Source organism: Musa acuminata, chromosome BXJ3-6 (genome assembly GCF_036884655.1).
Source record: "Musa acuminata AAA Group cultivar baxijiao chromosome BXJ3-6, Cavendish_Baxijiao_AAA, whole genome shotgun sequence".
Taxonomy (NCBI): domain Eukaryota; kingdom Viridiplantae; phylum Streptophyta; class Magnoliopsida; order Zingiberales; family Musaceae; genus Musa; species Musa acuminata.
Window position 1 is genome coordinate 7,282,824 of NC_088354.1, and position 13,236 is coordinate 7,296,059.

Genomic DNA, 13,236 nt, shown 5'->3' on the forward strand with positions numbered 1-13,236 from the left:
AACATGCTTTCTTTGAGCAACGCACGAAGGAAAGCATCTGTAGACCAACCTTATTCTTGCATGATCGATGTGGTAACGACGGTAGATTACTGCTTAGCTGATACATCATCATGCGAGAAAAGAGGATCAAATTGATCGCAGATTGCCCCTCCCGCACTGTAGTCGTCCGGGCAACGCTACCGCATCAAAGAACAGTGAATACTGTTGTTTGAATTGTGTCGAGCTTTCCTCACGTCACCGCAGCCCGCCGTAGGAAGCGATGCCATCACGAACGCTCGCGCAGAGCCGGGTGCGCTGCGGTTCGATCGTTAGAACCGGGCGGGGCCGTCGTCACCCGGAGTTATCATTGGCGGACGGAGGCAGGCGTCTTCACCGGCACGTGAAGAGCTCGTGCCGTCGACGACTTCGGCAAACATGGCTGCTTTCGTTTATTTTTCACGGGCAGGAGTGGTAATATGCCTTTCCCCACCCCAAAATATGTTATTTATTTAAAGTCTCCTTATGCGACAAGTCCAATAACTCTAAAACCCTGGAGTAAACCACCTTCCAATTTTTTCCCACTTCCTCCTTGCAGGCCCGCTCTTTTGTCGCCCTCGTAGGATCCCTAAACAGACCATCACCTTCATCTCCCGATCGCCATTGGTGGAGGAGGAGATCATCGGTGGAGTCATGGCGACCTCGAGGGACGTCCAAGAAATCGTCTCCAAGCTCTCGTCTGATAAAGCGAAAGCCCGAGAGGTGACCTTTTCCCTACACTGATTCTTTCGTTTCTTTTCTTGATCGTTTTTTTTGTTCTATGATGTTTTTCTCGCCCCAACATTCAGGAAGGGGTGAAACTGTTGAGTAGCTGGTTGGAAGGCGAGAGGGCGGCTGGTTTCTGCAAGCTCCTCGGCCATAACACCGCCAAGATTAAGGCGGATTCAATCCCTCACGGTGAGTTTTAGGGTTGTACCGTAACTCTCCATTTCTTGGATCGGAACACAAGGCGAAGCTCTTTATCGTTTGATGTCATTTCTTGAATGCTTTGCGAAAGGGAAGGGATCTGATCTCTGTATCTGTTTCAAGTTATACTAGAATTTTCTGTTTCTTGAATCTGGAAGACATAGTGAGGCGGAGGGACTTGATCCCCGTATGGGTTTAGGTTATACTAGACTTTTGTCTCTTGTATACGTGACGGAAGGGTTTTGATGTTTGTGTCTCTTCAGGGTTATACTAGATGTTTCTGTTTCTTGAATTAAAGAGGTGGCGGAAATGGAGGATTTGGTTTTTGTTTCGTTTGTATTAAGTTTATAGTATATGAACGAGTAGGCGTAGCAGAAGCAGAGGGACTGTGTTGTTTTTGGTTATACTAGATTTTTCAGTTTCCTTGAATTGGAAGACAGAAGAAAAGGAAGGATTTGATCTTTGTATCATAATTATTTTCTTGCTTATACTGGCAGCTGAAACATGGCCTTTTCTCATCACGCTGCTCATGAAATGCATCTCGTTGGAGGTCTCTGCAAGCAAGAAACGCCTTCCCAGGTTAATCTTTGTGAAGACTCTGCGAAGTAGCATCCAATGTGCAGAAGATATAAAGCTTTCAGGTATAGAAGAATGGTTCCAGATCATTCATCTTCTTTAACGGTCCAGTTATCTTTTGTGAACAGTATGATCAGCTTAGGTGAAGAATAGCATTTTATTTATGTTCCGAAGATTGTGGAGTGATATATTGTACATTCAGTCAAGCATTTGCATAAGGCTTTTTGCTATATTTTATACACCATCTTCTTTCAGTTCTCCTCCCAAACTGTGTAGATTGACTCTCCCTAGACCCTACATTGGGAGTCATGTGTAATGGTTACGATCCATATTTTAGCTGTCCAGACGTTTTTTTTTTCTATTTGAGATAGTCAATGTCCTAGTCATGGTAATGTTAGTGAGAAATAAGTGGGCATGTTTGAATTTCTTTCTGATCTATCAATTTTCCTTTCTATCTTCTTTGGACATGCTGTGCATCTGTTCTCTCTGCTTGGATTTTGTTCATGTCTGTGTCAATGCATCATGTATATAAAACATAAATTTTCACTTTATGTATCATATTCACAAGTTTGTATAATATCATCTGTATGTATAAATAAGTTGGTCACAAGGAATTATTTATTTATTTATTGTTCCAAATGATTTCTTTGTTGTTTTTCTCGGCATGTATCTTTCACATTTGAGATTTCATTAGATCTGTAGCAATGCCCTTGGCCAGACTGATGTGTCAAATCCAGAGCTGAATCCGGAACAGCCATTTTGGAAGAACAGTTAGACCTTGTAAGCGTTGTGTTTTTTGATTGATTTGCTAGTTTACTAGGTTTGTTGGTTTGCCAAACCTTTTAGGTTCTTTGAACAGAGAGATTGTGCAAATAAAGCACTAAGGACCTGATGCATTATGGTAGCAACCTATGGAAAAAAAATGCTATAGAGTACTTGATCACCATAGTTCATGTGGTGGTAGCCACTTCCAAAGTCGGCCCTTGGGCAGTAACATGGCCCGTATTGCATTCTGATTTTCAGGTAGAACTGGAGCTTATGGTATTTGAACATGCTAAAATAGAAGTGCAATCTAGTGTTTGGAATTAAGTAATGAAGTTCAGGAAGAAAGAAACTGTAGAAAGAATACTTTTTTGTTTGAAGGTGCATATTAGTCTTAATATCAGATCTTGAATATCCAAGGTTCATGTTAATGTTAATTTTAAAAGAAGATTATGAAATTTCTAGAATGACAAACTCCAAGTTTTATAAATCTTTCAATTTAATGAACACCTGTGAGCATTTATTTTACACCCGCCAGGATTTGTACTTTCTTACTATTCCCGGACTTTTTTTCCGTTTATGGGCTTTAGTCAAACTGACTGGACCTCTGAGATTGTTGCTGTTTGTCAAATGATATTCCTTGTGAATCAGATGTTCAACTTACATGCATTTCCTTAGTAAAAGGGATAAAAATTCTCTTACATATCCACACAACAATTTCTTTGTTAGTGAGTCAAGGTGATTCATTTAGTCTGATGCATCATTGGCAGTTTAGATTTTTGTTGTTTGACAATAGGGTTTTTATACTTCCCTATGAACATGCATTCTCCAACTATACTATTATCTGCATCAGTGACTGTACATTTTGGTAAAGGCAGAGTGAAGGCTTTGAGGGGGCAAAGATGTAATCATCATTTATGTATACACAATTTTTTTTGTCAAGATAAGAGAATTAGTTTAGTGATGATCAAATCGATACCAAAGATAATTGTAACTTTGTATTTTGTGACTAGAATTGTGAAACAAGTAAAGCTTTTATTGAACTTTCATATTTCAGATCAATAAATTTTGAAAACCTTTGTTGTGGAGTATCAAACATAAATCTGTTGGAAATATGGGACAGCTATGGATCATTTAGAAGTTTAGCTTTAGTCATAGTTAAATTAGTTGCTGTAATGAGTCTGGGTACTTAGGGAATGGATTAGAGATTGTTTGGGAGTCATCGAAAAGGGGTCATCTCTGAGTAGAAATTTATGTAAAAGCACAGTGGCCCATGGATCCACTTGTTAGTGGGAACTTGAGGCTGAGCCTTGGCATCAATGTAAGGTTGCTTCTTCACGACTTGGATGACTAGAGTTTGGGTGATGGAAACTACTGTTTTGCCTCATAAGTGTATGGTTGCGTACATTGACTTCGTTGCCTCAGATATCACATTGGCAAGAGTCCCGGACATTGGAGACACCACCTTTTTTCTCTTTCTGCAGTGTGGCCCACTTGGCCAACATTTATCTTTGTCATTGCATGCCGGTGGAGGTGACTCGTACCAAGCATGTCCTTGTTATTGTCCTGGAACCATGTGGATGCTGGGCATATTTTTCTGGCATACTCAAAATTTGAATTAAATTTTTGCAGGAAGAAATTTTCTTTTGCTTTCTGTCGTTAAAGTGCTATTCAGTCATATATGGGATGTTATAAAGGATATTCCTAGCTTCCAGTCGGAGTACAGCAGCATTCTTCGACATCTTCTAACTGTTAGAGAGTATCGCTATCAAATGAGGAAGCGGGTTTATTCTGGTTTGTGTCTTTTCGATCAGCTCATGCATCTCTTTACAGCAAAATATCTTGTATGCTAGTGATGCATTTAAGTTTTCTGCAAGCAGGTCTAGTAGTACTATACATCAACAAGTTAGGTATTGTAATAGATATGAATACTAGTCATACCAGTTCCAAGGAGGATGTTTTCCGCAGTATAGTGATTCTTCATGTCCTTTTGGAAAACCCACCTGGTGATTATCCAGATAATATTCGAGAGGATGTTGTGAAGGGATTCATTATGATCTTCTCAAAAATTCGGTAAACAATATCTTCTCAGTTTATGATCTTTGTATTATTTTATTATTCTCCTTTGTCATGGCTCTTTATGTAGTATTATGTGTGATGGTCGGCTTTAAAAATTATTGCCCCTGATTCTCTCCATCCTTTGCAGTATTGTAGATGAGAGCAGGTTTTGCAAATTGTGAAATCTCTTACATCTTTGAAGTTTTGTCAGGAATGAGGGGAAGATTTTATGGAAACTCGTGGAATGCCTGAATACGTACTTGTTAAGAGATGGCCCAAATCTTGGCAATCAGGCCATGGAGATTCATTTTGCTGTACAGGATATCATGTTCAGATGTTGGTTTACTTCTCATGATCAAGGACTAAAGGTTATTTGTTTGAGATATTTTCAGTTATTATTGGTCTTACTTCTGGTATTGTAATAAATTAACTTTAAACCTGGAAAAACTTGCAGAGTTCCTTGATTAATTTTGCAAGAACTCAGCTAAAGCTAATACGGTATCTGGCTGAAGGAACTCAGATAATAGAGCAATTACTTGATGTTATTGTCAAGGAACTTGACCAAGGCATTAATGTTGGTTCGGAAGTTCTTTGGCAAGTCTTATTTATTCTTCTAGTTGGCAATCTTCGGCCTTCTATTGCTTGCTTATGTTGCAATTAACTTCAGGAACGATATATCTAGAGAGGATAAGCTTGGAACTCTAGGAAGCATCCAGCAATGCCTAATGGAGCTTGCAGCCACTGTTTTCTATCAGGCATTAGTCTCTGATGATTTTTACTAATTGTCATTGTTGAATTGGTTTCAATCATGCCAAAATTTTGCTGTCTGTGACACTTTAGTTTATATGCTTCCAGGCTTGCAAAATTAATAGTAAATCAACATGTGATGTAAAACGGTTGAAAATGGAGCATGCTGCAGTACGTTTAAAAGATGGCCTCATCAAAGGTTCCTGGATCTGGTAACTTATATGCTGATGGCCTAGATGCTTGTTTACCATATTCTTTATTTTATGTATATGTATGTATATACACATACATATCATTTTTTGGGAAGGCAGTGAGATTGTTTCACCTTTCATTTTGAGTTCCTTGAACAATTTGAAGCATCTCTCATCTGCTAGCCTGTGCTATCCAAGACAAATTTGACATTACAATTTACAAGTCTCCTGCAATTTAATTAAATCACCGTTGTGCTGTGTGCTAATTATGTGCTGATTCCAACTCTTAGCTGTTTGTTCTTTACAACTGTGACATACTGTTCCAACGTCCAAGTGCATGGCATTTAGGTATGTTGCAGGGGCATGTACTTGTGCCCTGTGTAGGTACTTTGCAGACATATTTGTATCATGGTAGCTCGGCAAGACATTGTAAAATTAAGAATAAAGATTAAAGTTTAAAATCTGTTGTTTTTTTCCCTTTTGACCTCCATCTTTAATGCGGTAGTTCATTATTATGCATGATCATATGGACAAAATATAAGTTGCTGCTAAGCATCCAAATTAATTTGCCTAAATTTGGTGCCAATTCTGGTGTCAATTCTGCATTTTTACTTAAAATAACTTGGGTCAAGATAAGTGCATTGGAATACCTGCTTCTTGCGTTAGACTAATTCGATCAAAATATGCTATTTTCTCTTGCAACTTCTGTGCTATGTCTTCTATTTTGTCTAATTCGGATTTGCTTCTTTGTAGATAGTTTAATTTCATGATTTTGAATCAGACTATCAACTTTACTGTGTTTGATTAATGCTACACCAAATGTTAACATATATGCTTGCTTCCTGTGTTCTGATAGGTTATTATTTTGACTGAATTAGTTTCTATCAAGTTTCATATATTGAATGGTGTCATTTATGGCTTACTTTATTTAGCTAGTGTTCAGCGAGGTTCATATACATGAAGTCGATACATACTAATATGAAATTGTCATAGACAAACAATATCTTCTGGTATAAATTTTGTCTTATGTTACAGGAATGGGGCCTTCGCCTTCTTTATTCATAATTATGGACTTCGACTAGATAAGGCTCTGTTAATCTATTGGTTTGAAGGTGCTGGTGAAAGTTTAAGAAGGTACTCTGATATCTATAATTAAAAATTTTCAGGCACATAAAAGTCTAAAAGGTCTGCTTGCTCACTGACATGTGACTTCATGAAATTGCACTCTTTTTTCTCTATTTTAATAATCAGCGATTCACATAATTTGCCTCAAGTGAATATGTATTATTAGTGCATCTTGAGGTTAAATGTTGTTTTTTAGTGGTTGTTACTTGTTAGTACCTCATTTGGTTACAAGTGAACGCTCATGCTCGTTTTTTGGCTCCCTGTTGGTGTTTAAGTTACTGAGCAATTGCCTTTAATAATGCTAGAGGCTAAATGGCTTGTTCTTTCTATTTTTCAGGATATTGAGTGGTTCAGGTACTCTGCATTCACATGATGCACTTCTTTGGCTTTTACGGTATGCTATGTGATCTTATCAGTTCCACACAGTTATGATTGTTCACCAATTAATGGGTATAAAGGTTCTTATGTATTATTGTAGTAGGCTTCTTAATTTCCAACTATCCATTTTTTTTAATCTTTTCTGCATTTTGTGTTACTATAGCCTGTATCACTTATTACTCCCTAGGAAATCATGACTTCCAGCTTTTCTTTAGTCTTGCCCCTGACACCTTTAACTCGAATTGTCTGAGGTGTCCTTACTTTTCCTTACACTGCAGGGATTAACATTCTTGGTGTCCAATATGTTCTGGTCACAGTCAGGACATTATCAAGCCATTCTTTGTTTATTATGTGTTATGCTGTCTCAGCTGGTCAATTACCAAGTCACATAGAAAGTGCATTGGCATAAACCACCATGACAGAATTGATCATCTTTTGCCATCTTTAGACACATCTGAGCCTTTATGTGTTTTTGGTTCTTTGTTCTTTAAAAGGGATGTCATTTAACATAAGTTTTAATCCTTGGGACATGGTAATTGTTCTTGAATGTCAAGAATCATCTTTTGTTTTTCATTTTTTTTGGTTATATCTTGATGTTGAATTATACTTGGTTGGCTTATATGAATTTTATAAAGTTTATTTTCGAATTTAACTTTAAAAGCATTTTCAAGGGCATTGCAGGAATTCTCAGCTGTTTTCCCATTCTTCCTTCATGAAGAGCCTTCCAACAGCACATCGTTCACTTCAAATGAGGTTGTCTTTCTTGCATTTTGTCATATTTCTTAGATGTTTCTTTATTCCTTTACTCACCATAGTATGGCATCACATTTGACGCCCATGTGTGGCCCAACTTTTATAGCTGAGTGACATTATATTTAATTATTTACTTAAATTCCAGTGATATAGAGCTCAGTTAATATTTATAATAAATAAGCAAATATCAATACGGCCAAAACCTTCATTTGCCACTCTAGCAAAGCATATAAACGATATTTACATTGCTCCAATCTTGCCTCATGTGAAATCTCCTAGTTTAGTAAACAACATAATCAACAATAAAAAGAACCATAGTAGGCTAAATGGAACATCTGGTTGGATGCATTTATGGAAGATTCCTGTTATTCCTTTTGTGGCTTGTTTTTGCAGAAAACTATTACATTCAAAGCTGCCTACCTCTCAGTATATTGCTGCATTTGGTATTATGGACACCAAGCCTTGTTTGCTGTGTGGTGCTCAATTTGATGAGTTCTCTCATATTTTCTTTTACTGTCAGTTTAGTCGGTCAGTTTTTGATATTTTTCAGCATAAGTTGGATTTAAAATTTGGACTGTTTGGTCAATGGCATACTGGTGATTGGCTTAAAGAAGGGAGTGCCTTGGGTAAACAGGCTAAATGGAACATCCACCTATAGTTTGTGGTATCTGCCAATTCAGATACTCACTTCATATAAGTATTATCCCAGGTCATTCTCGTTTTGGTCAATTTCTTTGCCTTAAATTGCAAAAAATAGTCAAAGATGGCTAGAACTGATCAAATGCAACTCAGTTTGGTTGATTTTAACCAATTACAGTGAAAGAGGGGATGAAAGAAAAGAGGGCAGTTGAAATGAGGGAAAGACAAAAAAGAAGCTGGCGACTATGACTATGAAAGAAATGAGGCATTTCTACTCCTGCATTTACTCTCAGCCACCATTGTTGCAATGTCTTTCATCCATTATTTTTATGATAAACGAGAAAAAAAGGATAAAAATGAAAGGATAGAGAGTAGTTCTTAATCTTCTAAGAAATAAAATTGCTGTTCCAGAGAATGGAGATGTTAGAAGATTGATAATAATCCTATATAACATGTGCACAGTCTTAAAATGAATATTCCGTTTGTGTTTGCATTAGTTTACACGTTACATGCATGGAAGTGTAAACTGCTGGAGGAAATATATGAAGAGGCAATGAACCATCATGAGATATTTGTGAAACCCCATCTCAGGTTGAAGGAACTCGTATTGGTCATGTCATTTTTGTCCAGATAATGTGCATCTACGGATAATCTCTAGAACCCAAAGTAGTTGGGACCAAGGATTGAAATATCGTACCGTACCGGAGTTTCAAGATTCGCTCGGTACGGTACGGTATGGTACTGTATACTGAGCGGTATATTTGGTATACCGCATAGTATATATATATATATATATATATATATAAAGAAAAAAAATCTTTTTCGGTGACATTGCCTCTCTTCTCCCTAGGCTGGGCGACATCGCAGAAAAATGAGGCGACGTCGCCTCTATATTTATATATTTATATGTATAAAAGTAAAAAAAAAAATCTACAACGTTGCCTCTATATATATATATATATATATATATATATATATATATATATATATATATATATATAGAAGTAAAAAAAAAAATCTGCGTCGTCGCCTCTCTTCTCCCCACGTGGGGCGACGTCGCAGAAAAACGAGGTGACATCGCCTCTATATATATATATATATATATATATATATATATATATTAATCCAGGTAAAAAAATAAATACCGCCCGGTAGTGGGCGGTCCGTGTATCGGTCTGCTGGCAGACTGGTTGTACTGCCCGATATGGATGGTATTATTCGAAATTGAAGACACTGGTTGGGACATTAAGGCTTGTTTTTGTTAATGCATCAAATCATCTCTAGTTAGGTTGTGTAATTTAGTTTAATCATTGACACAAATAGTATATGTTTGAACTATTTGGTTTGTTCCAATCAGATGTAAAGTAATGGACAATCAGAAGGAATTGTTTCATTTTTTGTAGTCATATAAGGTTCCTTATTGGTATGTAGTTGCCAGCTTTTCTTCATGCTTTGTTCCGAATAAGCTTTCTGTCATGGATTACAGTGTAATTCTCCCAGCATGCTTTGAATATAACTTGTTAATGGTGACTCTTGCTTAGTATAGCTTCATATAGTTCTGCATGGAATTTGTTCAACAGTTACTGAATTAGATCCTTGCAATTACACCATATGCAAATAGAAATCAGATTAATAAAATTGATTTTAGAAAACAAAAGAATTAGTCTGAAGGTGCTAGCTAGTCAAGCTAATAATGATCTTGATTTATGATGCAAGTTAGATCATCTTCAGACCTTTTACATATGTTTGTACTCACTCAATAATCGCTAGCAATGTTTGCTGTACCACCCGATATGTGGTACTTACCGTTTCGGGTATGGTCCGATATGTGGACCACCCCTTTTCAGGTGGTCCAGTTAAAATAATAAAAAAATAAAAAAATAATGGGGCCTTGTCCAAATCAGCATTAAAAAGGAGAAAAAAAAACAGTGCTCACGAACGCAAGCCCTCTTCTCGTGTAAGATGCCGCCGCCTCACCGTTGCCGCTTCGCCATTGCTGCTTAGGTGCGTCCTCTTCTTTTTCTTCCTTCACTTCCTCTTCTTCCTTCTTCCTCCTCCGTCCTTCCTCCTCTGTTCCTCGACTGCCCCTTCCTCTTCTCCCACTTTTGCTTCCTTGCCGAACCACTAGTACACACCGGTGCACCGTGTATCGATACACTGGTGCAGATCGGTACGTATCAGTCTGACAAAGTGCCAAAACGGGTCTGGTACCTGAAAAGGCAATCATCGATCGTTAGATTATATAACCTTCATCAAACATACTGTCATTGATCTGTATACTGTTTTACATATATGATGTCCGTTTACTTGCTTACCTACAAAATTACAAGATTGACATTACTCTCTTGGTTTAATTTTATTCTATTATTGACATCTTAGGGAATTTGGCATCATAACTTGCTAGATAGTATGTATAATATTTTACATATTTCAATGCAGAAACAAAATTCTATCTGTCAGAGTCATATTTGGCTTATTGATCTTTTAGCCTGTTTGAAAAAAATCAGAGTTCTTTGTTCCAATGGTAAACATCCTGTTCATTGATTGAGTCTCAAAACTTGGCGGAAATAGAGTTGAGCAAACAAGAACCAATACTTCGAGCTCTTGTAATTAATAGTTCCTTTTGGCAAAATATTTTATTCCAAGTATGTCTTAATTGCTTCTAGAAGCCACCATATCAATTTGGCATTATGAACTTTTGGCTCTCAAAATTTTCTATTGCAAAGGCTTTTGGCACTTAATTATTGGTTTGGCTTATTGCTGATATCCTTCAAAGTTATTGATGGATTGATGCCTGTCTTTTCTCTTTTTTAATTTTATGCCAGTTTTCTGAACTTGGCTTTGGTGCATGTCAATTCATATGTTTATATGTCAGTTTTCTGTGCATATAAACAAACATGTTGCTTTTCAGCAATCTCATCAATTAAATGCATGACATGCTATGTTTGTTAAAGATAGTGCTGCTAAATTTTTTTGTTATTCCTCCTATGAGCTTGACTGAATCAAGATGTCTTTTATTTTAAAGGTTTTGTTAGTTAAAAATGGTTGGCAAGATATATGGAGCTGTTTGATGCGTGGAATACCTTCTTTTAGTAGTTTCTCCTCAATTGTGAGTTATACTTCCATTATTGGTTTTATCTTTCTAATATTGCTAATTGCATTTCTGGCCGGTCTATTTTGTTTTTTCTGTCTCATCACTTAATTTATAGTGTCATCTTTTAATAATACTTCTGTCTATAATTAACTAAGCTGGTTCTTTGGCACTTAGATATTTTTCTCTTGGTAGCTTTGCACTTAGTGCTGCTTTTATCTCTAAACTAAGTTGTTTGCTTGCAGATTGACGCTGCTTTGACACTACTTGGCAATATGATTAAGAGAGTAAGCTGTTGTGCAATTATGGATAAGTTTGAGATCACATGCTTTGATACAGTCACTTCTCTTGTCCAATTGACATTTAGGATTAATGTTTTATACAGTCACTTTTTTCGTCCAATCTACATTTTGTATTCATGTTTCAGGACCAAGCTAGTGTAGCTGTCATGCCTCTAGATGTATGGAACCTTAGGATATTTAAGCGCATGCCTTCAGAGTATGTGTTCTCTTCTTTTTCAAATGTACTAGTCATTCTGTTGAATGTCGAGGTTACCTTAAAGGATACTGTTTCAATCTATTAGGTTGACTCATTTGCACTCGTGCTAAATGCACAGCTTTTTATGTTTTGATGACTTCAACATGTGTCAATTTCTGAAAGCTTGTTTTTCTAAATATAAAAAAAATTGGAATTATAATTTTGTGCATTTATCTTTTTATATGGGTCTCATAGAGTATTTCCCATAAAGACTAGAAGGTTTTGCTCCAAGATATTCTCCCATTTTGTTTTAATTGTAATGGGTTACGTTTCTTATTGTCTCCTATTTTATTGTCTGATTCAATGTTTTTGTCTTAGTGGAAGCAATTGTGATAAAGGTATGGTGTCACAATGGGCAAATTTTGTACAGTAACATTTGACTACACATGATATTCTTCTGCAAATAGTGAAATTCCATTCCCAGTGAGAGGAAAGAAAGCCATAGGACACGTTTTCATATTAATATAATTCGATTTGTCAAGTTTTTATTACTGCTCAAGTCATCTTCAACATTTCAGTGTCCTCAAGTCGAAGATATGGTTAATCGCTTCTCTTCATTAATGGGACAGTTTTCTTTTGATGATATGCTTTCTAAAATCATGTTATAAATGCATGTTCAGAATTTTGATTTTTATAACTAAGCACACAATAGTAGACAATAGGTACTCTCAGTTTGAAATTTGAACTTGACTTCTACTCTTCCTTGACCAAACAATTACTATGATGGAACAAGCAAGGTTGAGTAGAAACACAATACTATGATTTTGATGTGGCATTTTTTTAAATTTATAGTATGATATTATTAGCACTTCAATTAGATTTATAAGCTAATGGAATGTTACCACTACTACTATTGGTGCTAGCAGCATTGGATTTCTTGATGTAAAAAAGAAACTCAAATGGAATAATCTGGAATGACACATTGGGTCGAATTGGTAGACTGTACCAATGCTGATATGATATTTAACATCAATGATTAAGGGCCTAGAAGAACTACCATATTTGAACTCTTCCCCGGATTAATTGTATATGCAGACTGCACTTTGCTTGCTATTATGGGTTTAACAAAAAATTACAAAGATGAAAATCAACTGGATTATATACTGGTTCATTCATGATGCTGTCTTGTTGGCATATAACAAATTAGTATACTTTTAGTTTGTAATATTTTAACCATCCTTCCAACTAGCTGTTTTATCATAATTGCCATCAGCCAAAGAAATAAAAAATGATGATTGTGTAATGGAGGGATTTTGATGCTGTTAAATTGTTCATTTTCTAATTTTAATTTTTTTTTCTCAAAAGATTAGTTACATCAATATTGAGAGACTTGAATGTTGCACTTGGTAAGCTTAACTTTTATTTATTTAATTATGTGATACAAGGATGATGTAATGCATAAGTTAATTTTTTTATCAAATGTAATTGTGCAAATTT

At 36.2% G+C, this 13,236-nt stretch overlaps 1 protein-coding gene across 2 annotated transcripts in view; it reads left to right on the forward strand.

Moving 5' to 3' along the window:
* Positions 1-535: 535 nt before the first annotated feature.
* Positions 536-13,236, forward strand: part of LOC103987359 (serine/threonine-protein kinase ATM) — a 61,973-nt gene continuing 49,272 nt past the window's right edge. For both annotated transcript variants that reach the window (XM_065156035.1, XM_009405643.3), the window contains exons 1-15: positions 536-738; positions 825-933; positions 1,440-1,583; positions 3,913-4,074; positions 4,161-4,353; positions 4,550-4,706; positions 4,793-4,932; positions 5,006-5,093; positions 5,194-5,297; positions 6,312-6,410; positions 6,739-6,795; positions 7,451-7,532; positions 11,197-11,280; positions 11,508-11,549; positions 11,690-11,760. In XM_065156035.1, the coding sequence (XP_065012107.1) occupies positions 670-738; positions 825-933; positions 1,440-1,583; positions 3,913-4,074; positions 4,161-4,353; positions 4,550-4,706; positions 4,793-4,932; positions 5,006-5,093; positions 5,194-5,297; positions 6,312-6,410; positions 6,739-6,795; positions 7,451-7,532; positions 11,197-11,280; positions 11,508-11,549; positions 11,690-11,760 (1,601 nt within the window). In that variant the 5' untranslated portion in view covers positions 536-669. The remainder of the gene's footprint in view (positions 739-824; positions 934-1,439; positions 1,584-3,912; positions 4,075-4,160; positions 4,354-4,549; positions 4,707-4,792; positions 4,933-5,005; positions 5,094-5,193; positions 5,298-6,311; positions 6,411-6,738; positions 6,796-7,450; positions 7,533-11,196; positions 11,281-11,507; positions 11,550-11,689; positions 11,761-13,236) is intronic.